Source organism: Podarcis cretensis (genome assembly GCF_951804945.1).
Source record: "Podarcis cretensis genome assembly, chromosome: 7".
NCBI classification, from domain to species: domain Eukaryota; kingdom Metazoa; phylum Chordata; class Lepidosauria; order Squamata; family Lacertidae; genus Podarcis; species Podarcis cretensis.
Window position 1 is genome coordinate 24,829,899 of NC_137176.1, and position 17,283 is coordinate 24,847,181.

Genomic DNA, 17,283 nt, shown 5'->3' on the forward strand with positions numbered 1-17,283 from the left:
CTCCTAAATTAGACACTGTTTTTATTGAGGAGCCTGAAACGTGGAGACAAAGTTAGGACTGATGTGATTTTTGTGGCCGTTTCCCTGGCTATTTAGGTAAAAAGAAGAGTTTAATGTGAGATACAATTCCTTAATTGTAGCGTTTGCTTTTACAAGACTTGACAGGTTCTGATTTGATGAAGCAAGGTCATGCATATGTTCCTGTCAACTTGTAATTTTCTGCTCGGTTAGATTTTATATATGTTTTCTTAAAGCGATGCTGACAAGAAAGCCACATACCTTCATTTGACAGTTAAAACAATTTTTTTATTTAGCCTACGTAATTTAAACCAGTGAGATCAAATCTGTTGCCACCACAACTTTGTGTCGGGGAATGTCCTACAGTCGCTTGACCCAAAGAGGTGCGAGTTCAGTTTTCCACTTGGCCACAAACTCAGGTAGTGATTGTTAAAATGGGATAACTTCTACGTACTCCACCCTGAGCTTCCTGGTTGGGAGGGCAAGCTGCAGGAACATAGTACATTGTTTTTATCAGGGATGGGGAACCTGAATCTCTCCAGACATTGATAGACTCCCTCAGTCAGCATGGCAATGGGAGTTGGAGTCCGAGAAGACGACTTGTAGAATCTTTAGCAACAGAGGCAGGGTATAGAAATGGCACTTTTGCAAATGGAACTTTCTCAGTTTTCTTTCTTTTTTTTTTTTAAAAATATTTATTAAAGTTTTAAATGTTACTAAAAGAGATAACTCCAAGTTAAACAAAAACTTGACAACACATCACAATAAAGAAAGAAGAGAATAGCAAAAAAAATTATGAAAAACAGAAAAATAGAAACAATTAAAGAACACAACGAACCTTCCCATAACTTAGTTTCATTTGCTTGTTTCCTTGACCTCCTCGCACCTCCCTTTCTTGTATTCTAGTTCGGTTAGCTATTTCAGCAAATCCTTTCCATCTTTCCCAATTTTTATCCTATAATTTATCTTAATATAATGTAACTTTACCTTTTCTCCTTGTTTTCCTCCTTGCACTTTCTCAGTTTTCGTTTTTGTGGACCATGTTTTTGGATGCATTGGCTTCAAACTGTGTTTCTGAAGGAGGCCATTTTTTAAAAAAAATAAGAGTTCACAGAATTGCAGGGGTTCAAATGGGCACCTAAGAGTCATTTTGCCCAATACCCCTGCAATTCAGGAATCTTTTGCCCACGATGGGAATCAAACCCACGGCCCTGAGCTTAAGAATCTCGTGCTCTACCAACTGAACTCTAAACCTTGTTTTCCCACCACCACCTGTATTGTTCTGGAAAGATGAAGTGTGCCCCACTTCCCTGTCCTGTTTTGGTGCTTCTACACGCCATACAAAGAAACTTGGATTTGCCACGTGAGATTTATGACTAGAGATGGAGTTACTTCTGTCCTGGCGGGATAGCTTTTAGTCTGCCACCGTCCTCAAAATAATTCTCGGTACCCAGAAATTATCTAGAGAGGATGTGGTTATATGACTTTGTCTTTCTGTGGGTGAACAGCAAGTGGTTTTCAAATAATGATGATTTACAAGACTCTGCACTTTAGAGTGCAAGCTAGCAATAGAACATGCTTCAATTGCTTCCTCTTTCTGCTATCAGACTTGCATGGCGTATCTTGCTTTCTCGAATTCCTCTTTACTTCTCGTACAGAATTTACCGGCATTATTTTATTAGGAATGGCGCTCTCTTGAGACCCACACAGTTGCCAGTGCTCCACCCAGGTGCTCATAATACACAGATTTCCTGTAGTTTTAGAAATACACCTTAGGACCACCATGATGGGCAGTGTTGCACCCACTCTGAAATGGTTGAGCCTGCCTTCCTGCTCCAAAGTGGTTGTGGGGGCAGGAGGAATCCTTCTCCCCCATGAAAAGGTACCACTCAGAGTTTGGCTTTGTTGCCTGTAGGGCCATTAGTCATCTCTTTTTGCTCCAACCAGGATTCCCTGCCCCTCCCATTCTTTAATTATTATTTTTTTAAGGCTTTAATCAATGGCTTGTTCTGAGGGGGTAGCCTGTTTTTGTATGTTTGAATCAAAGGATGGTAGAGTCGGAAGGGACTCTGTGGGTCATCTAGCCCAACCCCCTGCAGTGCAGGAATCTCAACTAAAGCATCCATGACAGATCGCCATCCAACCTCTGCTTAAAAACCTCCAAGGGAGGAGAGTCCACAACCTGCCAAGGGAGACAGTTTCACTGTCAAACAGAAAGTTTTTTCTGATCTTTAGCTGGAACATTGCTTGAGTTTCATTTGGTTTATAGTATGTGTAAATGTAGGGACGCAGGTGGCGCTGTGGGTTAAAGCCTCAGCGCCTAGGGCTTGCCGATCGAAAGGTCGGCGGTTCGAATCCCTGCGGCGGGGTGCGCTCCCGCTGCTCGGTCCCAGCGCCTGCCAACCTAGCAGTTCGAAAGCACCTCTGGGTGCAAGTAGATAAATAGGGACCGCTTACCGGCGGGAAGGTAAACGGCGTTTCCGTGTGCGGCTCTGGCTCGCCAGAGCAGCGATGTCACGCTGGCCACGTGACCCGGAAGTGTCTCCGGACAGCGCTGGCCCCTGGCCTCTTAAGTGAGATGGGCGCACAACCCCAGAGTCTGTCAAGACTGGCCCGTACGGGCAGGGGTACCTTTACCTTTACTTTATGTGTAAATGTATTTCCTGTTTGGAATAGCATTGGTGTCGGGGTGGGGGTGGGGTGCTGAAAATCCCCAGTTTTTCCTCTTGTTAATCGGTATTTTGCGATGCCAATGACAGATTTCCAAATGGGCACATGGGCCCGAAAACCGAGCAAGTTCATTTGTTAGATTAACTGTTTTTAAACCCTTGTTTATAAATTCAAAAGCGCTGTCTGCTTAGGCAGCACTTAAACACACACACACACACACACACACACACCCAGCAGTGCTTACCAAAAACCAGGGGTAGCAGGTACAATTTTTAGCAGAAGGATTCTATTGTGTTTAAGCAAACTTTTTCAGCAGGGGGCCGGTCCACTGCCCCTCAGACCTTGTGGGGGGCCGGACTATATTTTTTGGGGAAAAATTGAACAAATTCCTATGCTCCACAAATAACCCAGAGATGCATTTTAAATAAAAGGACACATTCGTGTAAAAACATGCTGATTCCCGGACCATCCGCAGATTCAGAAGGCGATTGGGCCGGATCCGGCCCCCGAGCCTTACTTTGCTTACCCATGCCTTAAATGCTAGTTCACACCCCCTGCTATGTTTTGCTGGCTAGCAAAGAAGAATCTTCATTCCCATTTCACGTAATTCCTGCCCGTGTTAAAACTCTAGAATTGGCTTCTAAGTGGGGCTTTCAGCTGCTGCCTTCGGAGTGATACACAAATAGTATATAGCTTTGTACAGAGCAAATTTTCATTGATGGTGGTTAAATATGAGCGCAGCTTTTGAAAAGTGCAAAATGAATTATTTTATTTTAATTATTTATTTATTGAATTTTGTATACCGCCCTATACCCCTGGGCGTTTCACAGAAAAGATCAACATAAATATGACAATATATATATAATCAAAATAAAAACCACAACCCAATAATACCCACCCCCCCAAAAAATTAATGCTTAGCTGTGTTGCTTGTGCAATCACACTTTTTGATTTCCCATGCATATTCCGCTGTGGTTTTGAGATTAAGGCCCATGCAACAGCCTGCACATAGTTTGCATGGTAATTCCAACATGAAATTATTCCAATTATCGGAGTAAGTTACGTTGCCAGAGTGCTAACTTGAGAAGCAGTTCTGAGATGACCTTTGCAGTATATTAGTTGGCATTGCACGTAGGAGAGTTCCTAGTTGGAAAATGGACCTGGAGTAAATTCATGGGATGCTTTTCACACATAACACTAAAAGCACTATTTTCACATAACTATCTCTTTGCCAAATGGAAAATGTGCATTGGCTGGAACATGTATTTGACTTGAAAGGCGCTGTGTTTTCTGCTTTCTAACCTTTGGTCTGTTTTGGTTTTTATCTTGCTTCCCAGTCCCAGTTGGGTCCATCATCTCACAACATTCATTCATACACTAAAATAGGGCCTTTTTAGTGTGTGATGTGTGAAAATTCTCTATACTGGTGGGGAATGTCCTTAAGAAATTTGAATTCTTGTTCTTGCTTGCTTGCTTTTTCCTTGGAGCTAAAATGAGAATGGTTTTCCTTTCATCAACTGCTCCATAAATGGGTAGAAGTGTCCCACCTCCCTATCTCAGTAACTTGAAAGCTTATGTAGTACGGTGTAAGTTGCCAAGAGCCAGGAAGAATCTGGTTCCGATCTCCTGAGTCATGAATTCCTTGGCCCTGTTCTGAAATAAGTATGATTTATCGGACCAGGATTACAGTACGTTTCCGAGCACAATTCAAAGTGTTGGTGCTGACATTTAAAGCTCTAAATGGCCTTGGTCCAGTATACCTGAAGGAGCGTCTCCACCCCCACTGTTCTGCCTGGACACTGAGGTCCAGCGCCAAGGGCCTTCTGGCAGTTCCCTCACTGTGAGAAGCCAAGTTACAGGGAACCAGGCAGAGGGCCTTCTCGGTAGTGGCACCCGCCCTGTGGAATGCCCTCCCACCAGATGTCAAAGAGAAAAACAACTTCCAGACTTTTAGAAGACATCTGAAGGCAGCCGTGTTTAGGGAAGCTTTTAATGTTTGACGGACTATTGTATTTTAATATTTTGTTGGAAGCCACCCAGAGTGGCTGGGGAAACCCAGCCAGGTGGGTGGGGTATAAATAATAATAATTATTATTATTACTAGACAGACCTGAAGCAAGCCACCACCTCTCTTTTGAGACCCTCCTTTAAAGTGTGGGAATACTAAGGCTGACCTCATTCACACTGCTGTCTATTGTGAGAATTACCAGGATAAAGCATATAAAAGTGCTTGAAATACCCTGTATTAGAGCCCAGTTTTCCTTTGACCATGCCTCTCTAACTTGGGCAGTTTGGATTAAGTTTTCTCTGGAATCTTTGTTTTTCAAATAACCCAGTCAAACCCAGCCAGCCTCTCTCACTGCCAATGTTCAGCCATTAAGTTCTCCAGAGCAATGAACTCCTGCCTGTTTTCCCTGGGTACGGCTTGCAAAGCCATTAGTATTACTTCGCCTTTTCATTTCTGTCCAATTTAGATGATTCGTTTGATTATATTCTTAGCTGAGGTTTTAAAAAGCCGCCGCAGTAAAAACGTCAAGTGAGCAGCATGGCTTTATTTGGTGCTGGAATGAATAGCTGAAAGATCTGTATAACCTTGCGATGGGGGCAAGCATGGTGGGCTATCTTTTTCTGCCTTTGTTTCCTTTTCCCCCAGTCAGGACATACTCTGCTGACCTTCCCAAAATAGCCTTTTTCTCTTGATCAGTATTTGCATTATGCACAGAGAATGGAATCCTTGTATCCTAACTTGTAGGCGTCTAGCAATTAGTAAGTCCACTAGCTAGGATTTGAAGATTCTGTTATTTTGCCCTGAATATTCCCTCTTCACCAGGTTTCTCTTTCACCCTGAGAGACAGGCTAGAAATCTAAAATAATGATATTTGGGGGAAGGAAAGAAAAAGGGGGAAGTATACCTTTCCTGACTGCATTCTTCCTTCTCTGAGGTTTAAAGCAGGGTTTCCCAACCTGTAGGTCACATAGCCTGGGCAAGTGGGTCGTGGGCTTTATAAATAAACAGAATGGTGTGTTTTTTTTTTTGAACTGATGTGATGTGCTCGTATGATGGACAACTCTTATAATATGCCAACAATTTTTTTTTAACACTTTGTTGAAACTTGTAATCGAATATCAGAAAAAGCCTGAGTCTTGCATCTTAACACTTGGGACATGCTCTCTGACCAATGGTGGCAGATACAGTGATGGTTTGCCCCAAGGTGCTCATACAAGGAGTTGTTTTGAGTGATTCTTACAGCTTTGCCTCTGATGCACAGGAGAGTTGTGTATCACATTAATAGGAGAGTTGTGCAAATTTTTGCTTGAATATGCATAGGCAAAATTGCAGCTAAAATGCAAGCTAAAATTGATGGGTCACAACAGTAAATAAATTTGGACTTGTGGGTTGCCATAACTAAAAGGTTGGGAGCCACTGGTTTAGAGGACTCTCCAGGCCCTGAGGGCATGTTTTTGCAAAATGTACTGTATTCGTGATGCATGAATTGGGGTGACCAATTACTATATTCATGGGCTTACCACACACAGACAGATAGACAGACTGACTGACTGACTCACTCACTCACTCACTCACTCACTCACTCACTCACATAAACAGGTATTCTATTAAGATATAGCAGATAACACTACAACAGGAAGTGCCCCAGGTCAAGCAAGAAGCCAAATGCTCGTGTTTTGTTGATTTTAATGTTGTGGTTCCTTGTTTCGTTGTAGATTGCATCGCAGCGAATAAGCTCAGTGGATCTCTCATGTTGCAGCCTGGAGTATCTCCCTGCCAACCTCTTCTATAGCCAGGACCTCACTCATCTCAATTTGAAGCAAAACTTCCTAAGGCTGAACCCTAGCCCGTCCACAGCCAGGGGACTGAACGAGCTACAAAGGTACATTAACAACAGCTAAAAAAAAAAAAAAAGTGTTCCCATTTTTTCACTGTTGTCTAGAATGGATTGAATCAGCTCCTCAGAAGCTTCCAGCTTTGTTCCCTTTTGAGATTCCACGGGACCTAATTGGGCGTCCCAACTGTCATTCAAAAGAGCCTTGCCCAGTTTTTACATAACACGATGGTGTCGTGGGAATTCACTGATGCAAGAGTATCTTAACAGTGGGTGCGTTCCTCTCTGGGTACAGGGCCTTGCCAAAAGTGGGTGGAGAATCTTCCCTAGAGGTGCTTGATTTCATCACTATTGCAAAGAAAATGACAAATTGTTGCTGGCCCACATAATATTTTTTTTGTCCTAGCCTGCTTGGCTTGTTGGTCATTTCTGACAGTTTGCAAGAGAGAAAGAACCAACTCTTTCCCATTTAAAAGGCTTGCTTCCCTGGTGGTCTCTTTTGAAGGCAGTTCTTCCATATCACAGTTTTTCCAGGCAAATGGTTAGTTCCAAATCTGAGGGTACTATCAATAGTCCAATTTATACACCTAACACCCACCAACACAATAATATAAAACAGGAGCAGATGACTGAAGCAACCTGTCAAAACTCTGTTGAAACTTAACGTGTGCAGCATTTGGTCCAAATATTATACTTTGCCCTCTCCTGCCGTCGTACAAGGGGACAACTGTTATACAGCTATGCATATTTGGTTGTGATGAATGGAAAGAAAGTTATGTGCTTAAAAGCATCAGCAACACATTGCGGCGGTGAAAAGGCGCCAACACCATGAGGGGGCATTGCCGTTCCTCACGCCCGCCTCCAAATGTCTCACCACTGGTTAAAAGAGAACATAAAGGGTAGAAGGCATTTCATAACATTGCTTGGGTTGGTGGCCAAAAAAAGTAAAAATTCTACGAAGAGTCGTGCTTTCATCCTTTGTCTGACTTGGAGATATTTACATGATGAGATGTCAGGAAGTCCAAAAACTGACCTGCATGTACCAGAATAAAGCAAGCAGAATAAACACAAGTGCATATATTGCCTATAAGTGTGCAAGCCAGGTACTCAAATGTTCTGCTACTTACATTATGCCTTATGTGATATAGCCACGAGCAAATCTCAGTTCAGCATAGTATGGTTTTGTTTATGGATTTGTTTCATTTTTTAAAAAATTTTTTCCCTCTAATGGTGAAATTGGGTGGTTGGGTGTTGAAAGGATTAGAGGCAAAAGCCTTAGGCAATGAGCATGCTCCATGACTCCCCAATAACTACAGAATGCTGAGGGTCCATTTGGGAAAAAGATCAGAAAGTGGGTTGGGGAAGAGGAAGAGTGAACTTGCCAGTGTGGTGTAGTGGTCAAGAGCGGTAGTCTCGTAATCTGGGGAACCGGGTTCGCGTCTCCGCTCTTCCACATGCAGCTGCTGGGTGACCTTGGGCCAGTCACACTTCTTTGAAGTCTCTCAGCCCCACTCACATCACAGAGTGTTTGTTGTGGGGGAGGAAGGGAAAGGAGAATGTTAGCTGCTTTGAGACTCCTTCGGGTAGTGATAAAGCGGGATATCAAATCCAAACAACAACAACAACAACAACTCCTCCTCCTCCTCCTCCTCCTCCTCCTCCTCCTCCTCTTCTTGGCTCAATATTACCTTAGAGGAGGGCAGGTCTGGCTTGCTGCTATCCTGAACAGCAGTACTTTGGTTGGGGATAAGTCACAAGCCCATTTTATCTTATATCTCCTGCCACACCCCCCACACCCCCTGGTTCTTGCGGCCATTACCAGCAATTAAAGGAAATAAAAATGACAGTAAAAAACTGGCAAGATTTCAAGCCAGAACAGCCACCAAACCAGCAGCTGCTCCACCAAACAAAACACCTTCATGAACAGAGACGTGCCTTTGGCCTCCCCAAATGTGACCCGGCAGAATTCCATTGGGAATTCTCAGTATAATTCCGAGTGATTCTCAGAACTATCGGTTTCCAGCGGCTTCATTCAACGATAACAGTCGTGTCTTGTCACTCGCTGGTTATCGGGTGCCGGTTTGTGCTGTGGCTGCTTATCAGCAAAAATTCCTTTCCCCTTTTTTTCCAAGGAAGGGGTGTGTTGAGCAGTGTGTTCTGGTTGGAGTATGTAATCGGTCCGTGTATAAAATATCCCCCAGGGCTGGCATTCTCTGACCTTTCCCCTCATGCAGCGAGAAGAGAGCTTGCTTTGCTGTGATATTCACAGTTTAACTCTAAGACCATGTGTCTTCCCTGTACGTGCGGCGGAACCCTCCTGTGAAATGTACACTGGGGAGCTTATCGCCCCTGTATGTGCTTGACAGCATTTCCGAGAACCAGTTTGCACTAAAACCATAAAAGGGTGGGGATGTCTGCCATCTAAAATCCTGAAGGACCACTGTCAGTCGGTGTAGAGTAGAAAATACTGACCTAAAGCTACCAGTGGTCTGCCTCAATATAGGCAGTTCATATTCGGTTCATATTATTTGCATTAATAAAGTCCCTCTTGAATCTGCCCATTCTCTCTTATCTTTTAGACTCTCCTTGTGGAGAGCACAAAAGTTCTATTATCTGTTGAGCAAAACGCTTGCGATTTGGACGCACTCCTGGTTTGATCTCTCATCTGCGGCCATTTGTCTGCTTTGAAAAGAAAGTAATTAGGCCTTTGTTGCTGTGCGTGAGGTACATTATATCCCTTGGGCATTATCTCTGGGTAAGCATAACCATGCTGCATTGGGGGAAATCTCACTCAGGTTAATATGCAGCGTAGCAGCGGCCTGTGCCGTGAGAGACCGATAGGGAGCCCATGTTGAAATATCAAGAGTAGAATGGATTGTGGCGCCTGTATCCTTCAATCACGCAAGCAAAATTGAGCTGAGCTTTTCCATTTGGCAAGGTTGCCGATGTGCTCAAAAAGCATTATACATGTCTTAAAAACATGGCGTGATTGCGTGAATGCCTTGACGCAAGGCGTAAATAGCCTTGGTCCTTAGCAGGCAAGGTAAAATGTTAGCCAAACTTTTTGGGGTCCGATGGCATACTTTGCAAAGTGGAGAAGCTGTTGCCGGCACCACAAACACTGCAGCCATGCACACATCGCAAATGGAATACCATTTTCTACAAGAGCAAGCTTCTGCCAAGCCTACTTCTAGCAAGGGGAGGGTTCTGTGAGCAGCAGAGAAGGCATCAGAGGGCACATGTGGGCTTACAGTCACCGCATTGACAATCGTTGGATTAGCAAGTTTCAGCCGCCACACTGAGCTCTTTTTTAGTAGAACATTCCAAATGGAAAGTTTACAGGGAAGTCAGGCTATGGAGACAAGTTAGCCTCTAATTTTGAGAGAAGCGTGCTTTTTAAACAACACAATTAACTTCCCGTGGAACTTTTCCATGGAGAATTAGAGTGGCCTTGTAATTTTGCCTCTCAACCTATGTTACAAATTGAACTTGCCCGCTGGCCTCCCCTTGTTGAGAGTCTGTTTGTAGCATTATACTGTGTGAGAACCACCTTTATGGTTAGCTGCATGTGTGGCCCACAGTAAGGACCACCAGCAAGCTATCAGCAGTTGACCGTATGCATGGTGATGGGCAGAACCACCAGACCATTCAGACTTCTGATTCCTTCCAGAAGCAAATGGAGACCCTTGACCAATCCATTTTAGTGACTTATTGAGACACAACAACAGCAATTTTCTTTTTGTATGACTCAAAATTGAACGTCTTGGCTGTTCTGTATTTGCTGGTCAGAATGGCTGGAAAAACCTAAAATATCAGGTTTTTTCATTGTAGTTCATAGGGAACTCCCTAAGTACCTGATAAGACTTACACAGTTGATTCATCTAGCTCACAGAATTTCGGCAGCTCTCCAGCATTTCAGAGAGCAGATACAGGTGTCTTTCTACCTGCATGTGTTTGAGTCACAAATGACCATATATTGTACAACGCCGGGAAATAAATTAAATCTATTTAAACTGCCAAAAGGCGCAAAGAGGGCCCGAAAAGTGCAGGAAAAGGGCAAAAGGGTTCAAAAGACCAGGAAAACGGCCAGCAGTCCCAGGAGCCTTTGCAACTGCGATCCCATGAGCCTTTGCACTGACCTTTGAGGCCTGTGGATAGTTGGAGTTTGAGAAAGGAGGTTTGGAGGGAGCGGTTGTGGGTTTTCAGAGGTTTACAGGAGAATTTACAGGCTTTTTAGATGGTGTTCCCCACTATGCACTGTTTCACATATACACACGGCACCCAGATGACAGAAGATGAATCTAGGGATCTTCTGAATGCAAGGCAGAGCTACAGCTTTGTCTAAATTTTGTTCATTAAGAAACTTGGGAAGCTCATATTGTGGCTGTTAAGATGTTTCTTACCACGAATGGAGTCTTCACTCACTTTTCGTTTTAACTTACCCTCACTTTTTATACGTGAATACACTGACATGTTGGCAATATAAATTTAGAAGCTTCATAAACGCTGGTCGTTGTTCAGCGGTATCTTGGGTGATTCTTTTGTATCGGAAAACGGAGGAATGGCTATTCCTAAAATCTCAGTTTACGACTATGCAGCTCAGATGGTAGCTATACTGCCGTGTTTCATTGGCACCCCCTGCCCTCTGATACAAGTTGGCTTGAGATTTAGAGCAAAGTTGTGGAGGAATTCCATTACAGGCCCTTTTATGGTTCAAAAGAGAAATGTTTGTGATGAAAAGAACAATCCTATTGTAACAGTTCTTCTTTCAGGTTGGGGAAAGGTGAAAGAAAAAAAATTTCTCCAGATAAACTTGACACTGGAAATTTTTAGCACGTGAGAGAGGCATGAATTCAGTGTGGTAGAATAGAGGGCGCCACTGCCCTGCGCGGGGTGGACAACTCGTGTGGGAGTCGGACAGACCTCCTTTATTACCCTTCTTTGAAATGAGACAATGCTTCGGCCAATGAATAAGACCTTATGAAGTGAATCGCGAGGTAACAAATCTGTAAAAAAAAGAATCCTCGGTGCAGTTCACACAATGAAGGGATTACTTCCAAAATCTTTAGGGCATCTTGTTTATGAGCAGGTATGAGAGAGATGAAAGAAAGATGGAACTTAGATTTTAGAGTACAGTGGTACCTTGGCTTAAGAACAGCTTAGTTTATGAACAACTTGGATTAAGAACGCTGCAAACCTGGAAGTAGGTGTTTTGGTTTGTGAACTTTGCCTTGGAAGCAGAACATGTTCCTCTTTCTGTTGAGTGTGTTCCATTTGTAAATTGAGTCCCCCGCTGCTATGGGAAAGCACGCCTTGGTTTAAGAATGCTTTGGTTTAAGAGTGGACATACAAATAGTGTTTGGGTAGGCAGGGTCACAGCTAAATTTTGCATATTTGTAACAATATGCACTAATATTTTCGGTTTAGATATTTTTACTATAAAAAAAAACACCTGTGAAAAAAATGGCTGGAGCGTTGATGTTCGTCATCAAGGAATGGCAACCTATTTAGCTTTGGTTTCCTCATTTGTTTGACCTTCTCACCACATCAAATGGCATCAGCAAAGATAGGAGTTCAGCATTCAGTACCATCCAGGCAGTTCTCTCTTTAAATAATGCCTAATTCTAGTGTTTTCTAAATTCTATAGCTTCAACATTTTGTGAGTCCTAGAAGTTCTCAGGACCATTTTGGGAATTCTTTATTTTTTAAGAAAATGCCCCTTGTTTTCTGACTAATAAGCAGTGGCTGATCTAAGCAGTTATGCCTGAGGTGGGCTTTGTGGATCAGCCCAGTTACCAATGCTGAGCTCCATTATTTCCAAGGAATTTCTTGCCCTAGTTCTGTTGGTGGTGGGCGGGGAGGAAGGATGATATCCTTGGGAGAGTCCTCTGACTACAGGTGCTTTTGGGATGTGGTGCTTTTGAATTATGGTGCTGGAGGAGACACTTGAGAGTCCCATGGACTGCAAGAAGATCAAACCTATCCATTCTGAAGGAAATCAGCCCTGAGTGCTCACTGGAAGGACAGATCCTGAAGCTGAGGCTCCAATACTTTGGGTGCCTCATGAGAAGAGAAGACTCCCTGGAAAAGACCCTGATGTTGGGAAAGATGGAGGGCACAAGGAGAAGGGGATGACAGAGGACGAGATGGTTGGACAGTGTTCTTGAAGCATGAGTTTGACCAAACTGCGAGAGGCAGTGGAAGACAGGAGTGCCTGGCGTGCTCTGGTCCATGGGGTCACAAAGAGTTGGACACGACTAAACGAGTAAACAACAACAATATCAATAACTTGATGCTTGATGGATACTGTCATTGCCTCTGTTCTTATGGGTGTGTATGTTCCATGACTCTCCCTCACTCCCATCATGCACTGGGAGGAGATTGAATGAAGGGAAAACAAAGCTCTCTAGTGAACTTTGTCAGGAAAAGAGCTTCCTCTCATCCATCTGAAGCTGACACAGATCTTTGCATTCAGCCCTTTAGCTGGTTGCCTGCAGGCACACACACCCTACTCCCTGTTGTTAGGCAACCTGAACAATGTGGCTGCACATGCAGTCTTGGTAACTTGGATTGTCCCCTTTCTTCCTTGAGTAATCACTTCACGTTTTTCCCCTCCCCTTTTTTCTTGCAATCAAAGATGGGCCTAAGTTCAGGGGCAAGTTCTGCTTTGGGGATGCTGGGATAACCAAGGAGGAATTAAAGAATAATTTCCCCTTTCCAAGGGAAGCCTTTAAAAAAACCAACCCCCCCCCAAAAAAAAAACCCTTATGGAATTAGTTTGCTTTTTTAAAGAGCAGTTACCCAGGGTGAGAGAAGTCTAATTAAGGTGCTAAGAAACTGCTTTCTGACAAGTGCTGCTAATTGAAAACTTAACAGTGATTCACTTGCTGGCTTTACTGAAATTCGAAAGCTTCTGGTGAGGATTTTCTGTCTGGTTGTAAAGTCATGACAGACAAATAGAGAGAAGCAATGCAGTGCATATTTTCTGCTCAGAAAGCCCTTAAATCCACACACCTCCCATGGGACTTATAATTTAGTACAATTGGTTTATATTGGGGTGTGTCTGTGTGTGTGTAGGGATTTTCAAGACTATGGTTGTGCTGCAGATCGTGGAATATTTCTCAGATTGCAGAACCTGCCACTACATGCTGACAAACTGAGATTGCATTTTTACAATAGAATGGGTTTCTAGCTCTCATGATTGCAGACGGAAGCTTGGGAAAAGTTTGAACAGGTTTTTAGCAAAACTTTGGGATAAATGAAGCATAGGGCATTAAAACAAAAGCTTGTAAATGCCACTTTCTGGTGATTAAAAATCAACGCCATGTGACCAGCTGTGCAACCTTTCACAGATGGGAAGATGGCTGCTTTCTTGGTTTTAGGCGCTTGTTTACAGTGCCGCGAGAATCTTAGCTGTTTTTGCTGCAGCAGGGGCAACACAGCTGCCATCTTCAGAAAAGGTGTTTGTGTGTGCAGCTTGTTTGCTGATAAAACAAAAATTATTGAGGGCTGATAACTTTCCAGAACATTTTGGAACTTGGGGTGGTAAATACAAATGGTAACTTATCATGGTATATATTGAAATAAATAGCACCTTTGTAGTCCTTTAAGGGTACTTCTATCAGGCTGAATTGCAGGAAAATAGGATTTATACTAAACACCAGGAGAAATTTCTGTCCTTCAAAAAAAAAAAGAAAATATCATTTTGACTCAGAGATGTGTTGCCTTAGGTGTCTGTACATACTGTCAAGGAAGCCTTTGTCAAGGTTGCTCCAAGTATTCATCCTTTCCCACTTAAGAGAATAATAATTGGGGGGGGGGGGGGAAATAATTCTGAATTTGTGTGTCTCCAGTTCTGCACCAGCTATACTACTGGCATGATCAATGGCTGCTGATGCAAGATAGGCACAGAGATTTAAATAACTGCATTTAAAACTCTGCAAGCTTGCCTACTTTGTATGACATATTTGAGCTGTGACTGCTTTTCTAATTGTAAACGCCTGGGGTTTTCAGGACACTATTGCAAACCCCTTGATCACCCCCAACTATATTTTCCCCTCCTAAGTCTATACCTTTTGTCATTGAGGAAACACATTGGTAGAGAATACCATTAATACTGAAGATCTTCCAGCATCATGTTGCTAATTGTTTTCTTAGCACTGCGGAAAATAAATTTGTGTGGCTTAAGCAGCTGCTTGGTGACAGTCTATGGGTAGTTTATTTCTTCTGCATAACATGGCCTTAATTTAATACGCAATTTATTGTTTTGTTTTACTCCTTCTCTCCTCTCTCCCCCCCACCCCAATCGTAGGTTCAGCAAACTGAGGAGCCTTAACCTTTCCAACAATCATTTAGGAGAGTTCCCATTGGCAGTCTGCAGCATTCCAACTTTGACTGAGCTCAACGTGTCCTGCAATGCACTCAGAAGTATTCCAGCAGCCGTCGGTGATATGAACAAGTAGGTACAGATGGCCAAGGGCAGCATGAACCCTGAGTGCACCAACTCCTCCCAGAGGGTTAGCCTGGGTCAACGATGCCTGAGTCACGGCAAAAGTGTGTGCTAAAGGCCTAAGCACAACTAAATCTGTAACGGCCAGCAAAAGTGCCTGTGTATGATTCACTTCTTCACATACAGAGGACTTAAACTGTGACAAACTCTTGTATACTAGCACCTTCACTTGGGTCCAGAATAGAGACACTAATAATAATAATATTAATTATTATTTGATTGATTGATTGATTGATTGTACTCTATCCATCTGACTCAGTTGCCCTAGCCACTCTGGGTGGCTTCCAACAGGATATACAAAAACACAACAGAGCATAGCACATTAGAAGCTTCCCAATACAGGGCTGCCTTCAGATGTCTTCTAAAAGTTGTGTCATCGTTTATCAGTTTGACGTCTGATGGGAGGGCGTTTCCACAGGGCGGGTGCCACTACCAGGAAGGCCCTCTGCCTGGTTCCCTGTAACCTAAGGTTACCAGATTTTTTCCAATGAATCTGGGGACACTTTTCATCTTCAATAGGAATGGTAGAATTTTGTCAGGGGGCTGATTTGTAAATCCGGGGTGACCTTACTGTAAACCACAACACTTCTCACAACAGGGGAACTGCCAGAAGGTCCTTTGGAGTTGCTGCAATACATGTTTATAAAGAGTTGTTTTGGGTTGTTTTTTTTAATGTTGCTTTTGACAACCCCCTCTTCTCTTCAATAGCTTACAGACCTTCTTGTTGGATGGGAACTTCCTCCAGAGCCTTCCTGCTGAGTTGGAAAGGATGCCCCAGCTTAACTATCTTGGTCTTTCTTTCAACGAGTTCAGCGGCATTCCCGAGGTGTTAGAGAAGCTGCCTGCCATGGACAAACTCTGTATGTCTGGAAACTGCTTGGAAACGCTCTGCTTGCAGGCGCTGAACAGAATGCCACACATCAAACATGTAGATCTAAGGTACGTAACCTTGCGAGAGAACTGGTGAAGCTCAAGAGTGAAGATGGCTGTCCGCATCGTTTCAAGATACTGGCTATGACTGGTCACAAATTTCATATGCAGATGCTGAGCTTGCGAGCAAGGGCTTTCAGTGCTATGGGTGATGTTTGTTAAATATCTCTGCTTCTTTTTTCACGCAAGCAATCAAATTAAGAGTGACTTCCTCTACAGTAAATGCAGGTTTGGCAGTGTTTAGTTGTCATATTATTACATTAGCCTGCAAAATTGAGAAATAGACTGTTTTAACCAACCAGAAATAATTACTCATCTTCATGCAAATACTGTTGACCTTGTACGTGAGGGATTCAATCCCTTACCTCAAGGATAGGACCTGTGGGCCAGTTTTGGCCTGCCAAAAGGTCTGGTTTGGCCCATGAGGCCATTTCCCCTAAATCATGCCCCTTTACCCATCAACTGATGTTACCAATGACATCTGCTGATGGGTGAGGCCTTCTCTTCTCTCCGCTCCATCCAAACGGAATAGAATTTTTTTTTTAATTTAAAAAATACAACATTTAAAGCAATGTACATATCATACGGAATTCTTTAAATGCTCATAGGTTTTGGCCATTGCCTGATAATTCCAAATACAGCTGCAGGGAGATGCCTGTGTTTTAATGGGTTAAGGAGTTAGAGCAGGTTGAGGAGTTAACTTATGCATGCTAGAAGATGGCATATGGTATAATCTAGGGATGAGAGCACTTAGAAAAAGAAAGAAGTGCAGTCCAGAGCTTTCATTGCACCCCAAAGCATTCTACTGATTGTGTGATTTAATCGATCTTGTCAGCTCAGCACTGAAAATAAAACTGAACTCTTCAGAGTGCAATGAAATTGTACAGGTGGCTGCTTTTTATAGATCACCTTTGTTTCTGCAGCAAGTCAAGGACTGGGCAGGACAAGTTGTCTCGACCTGCCATGATTTATAATATGGGCATGTATGGGTTTGGGTGACCCACCCCAAATATAAAATACTGACCTATTGGATCGCATCACCATTGTCAAGTGTTGGGATTTGGGTGGGATGTAAACTTTTATTATAATGCCTTTACCAAATGGAGAACTTGGCATATGTGCAGAGCTTCATGTTTATATAAACCCCTCTTCCCCAATTTTTTATCCTCTGAGGAATTCAAAGCAGTGCTTTAGTCTATGAAGGTATTCATATATTATAGTGGAAGTCCTAAGTTTGGGGAATGTCGCATTCCCATTTGAACATCTGCAATCCCGGAAGAATTTTGCGTATAAGCAAAATCTCAGAAATGCACC

The 17,283-nt window shown here is 43.1% G+C and overlaps 1 protein-coding gene across 4 annotated transcripts in view; it reads left to right on the forward strand.

Moving 5' to 3' along the window:
* PHLPP1 (PH domain and leucine rich repeat protein phosphatase 1) overlaps window positions 1-17,283 on the forward strand; it is a 159,885-nt gene that overhangs the window by 95,124 nt on the left and 47,478 nt on the right. For all 4 annotated transcript variants that reach the window (XR_013841117.1, XR_013841118.1, XR_013841119.1 and 1 more), the window contains exons 4-6: window positions 6,412-6,578; window positions 14,842-14,988; window positions 15,748-15,978. Coding sequence is in view for 1 of the 4 variants with exons in the window: in XM_079984895.1 (XP_079841021.1) it covers window positions 6,412-6,578; window positions 14,842-14,988; window positions 15,748-15,978 (545 nt within the window). In the remaining 3 variants the exon portion in view is untranslated. The remainder of the gene's footprint in view (window positions 1-6,411; window positions 6,579-14,841; window positions 14,989-15,747; window positions 15,979-17,283) is intronic.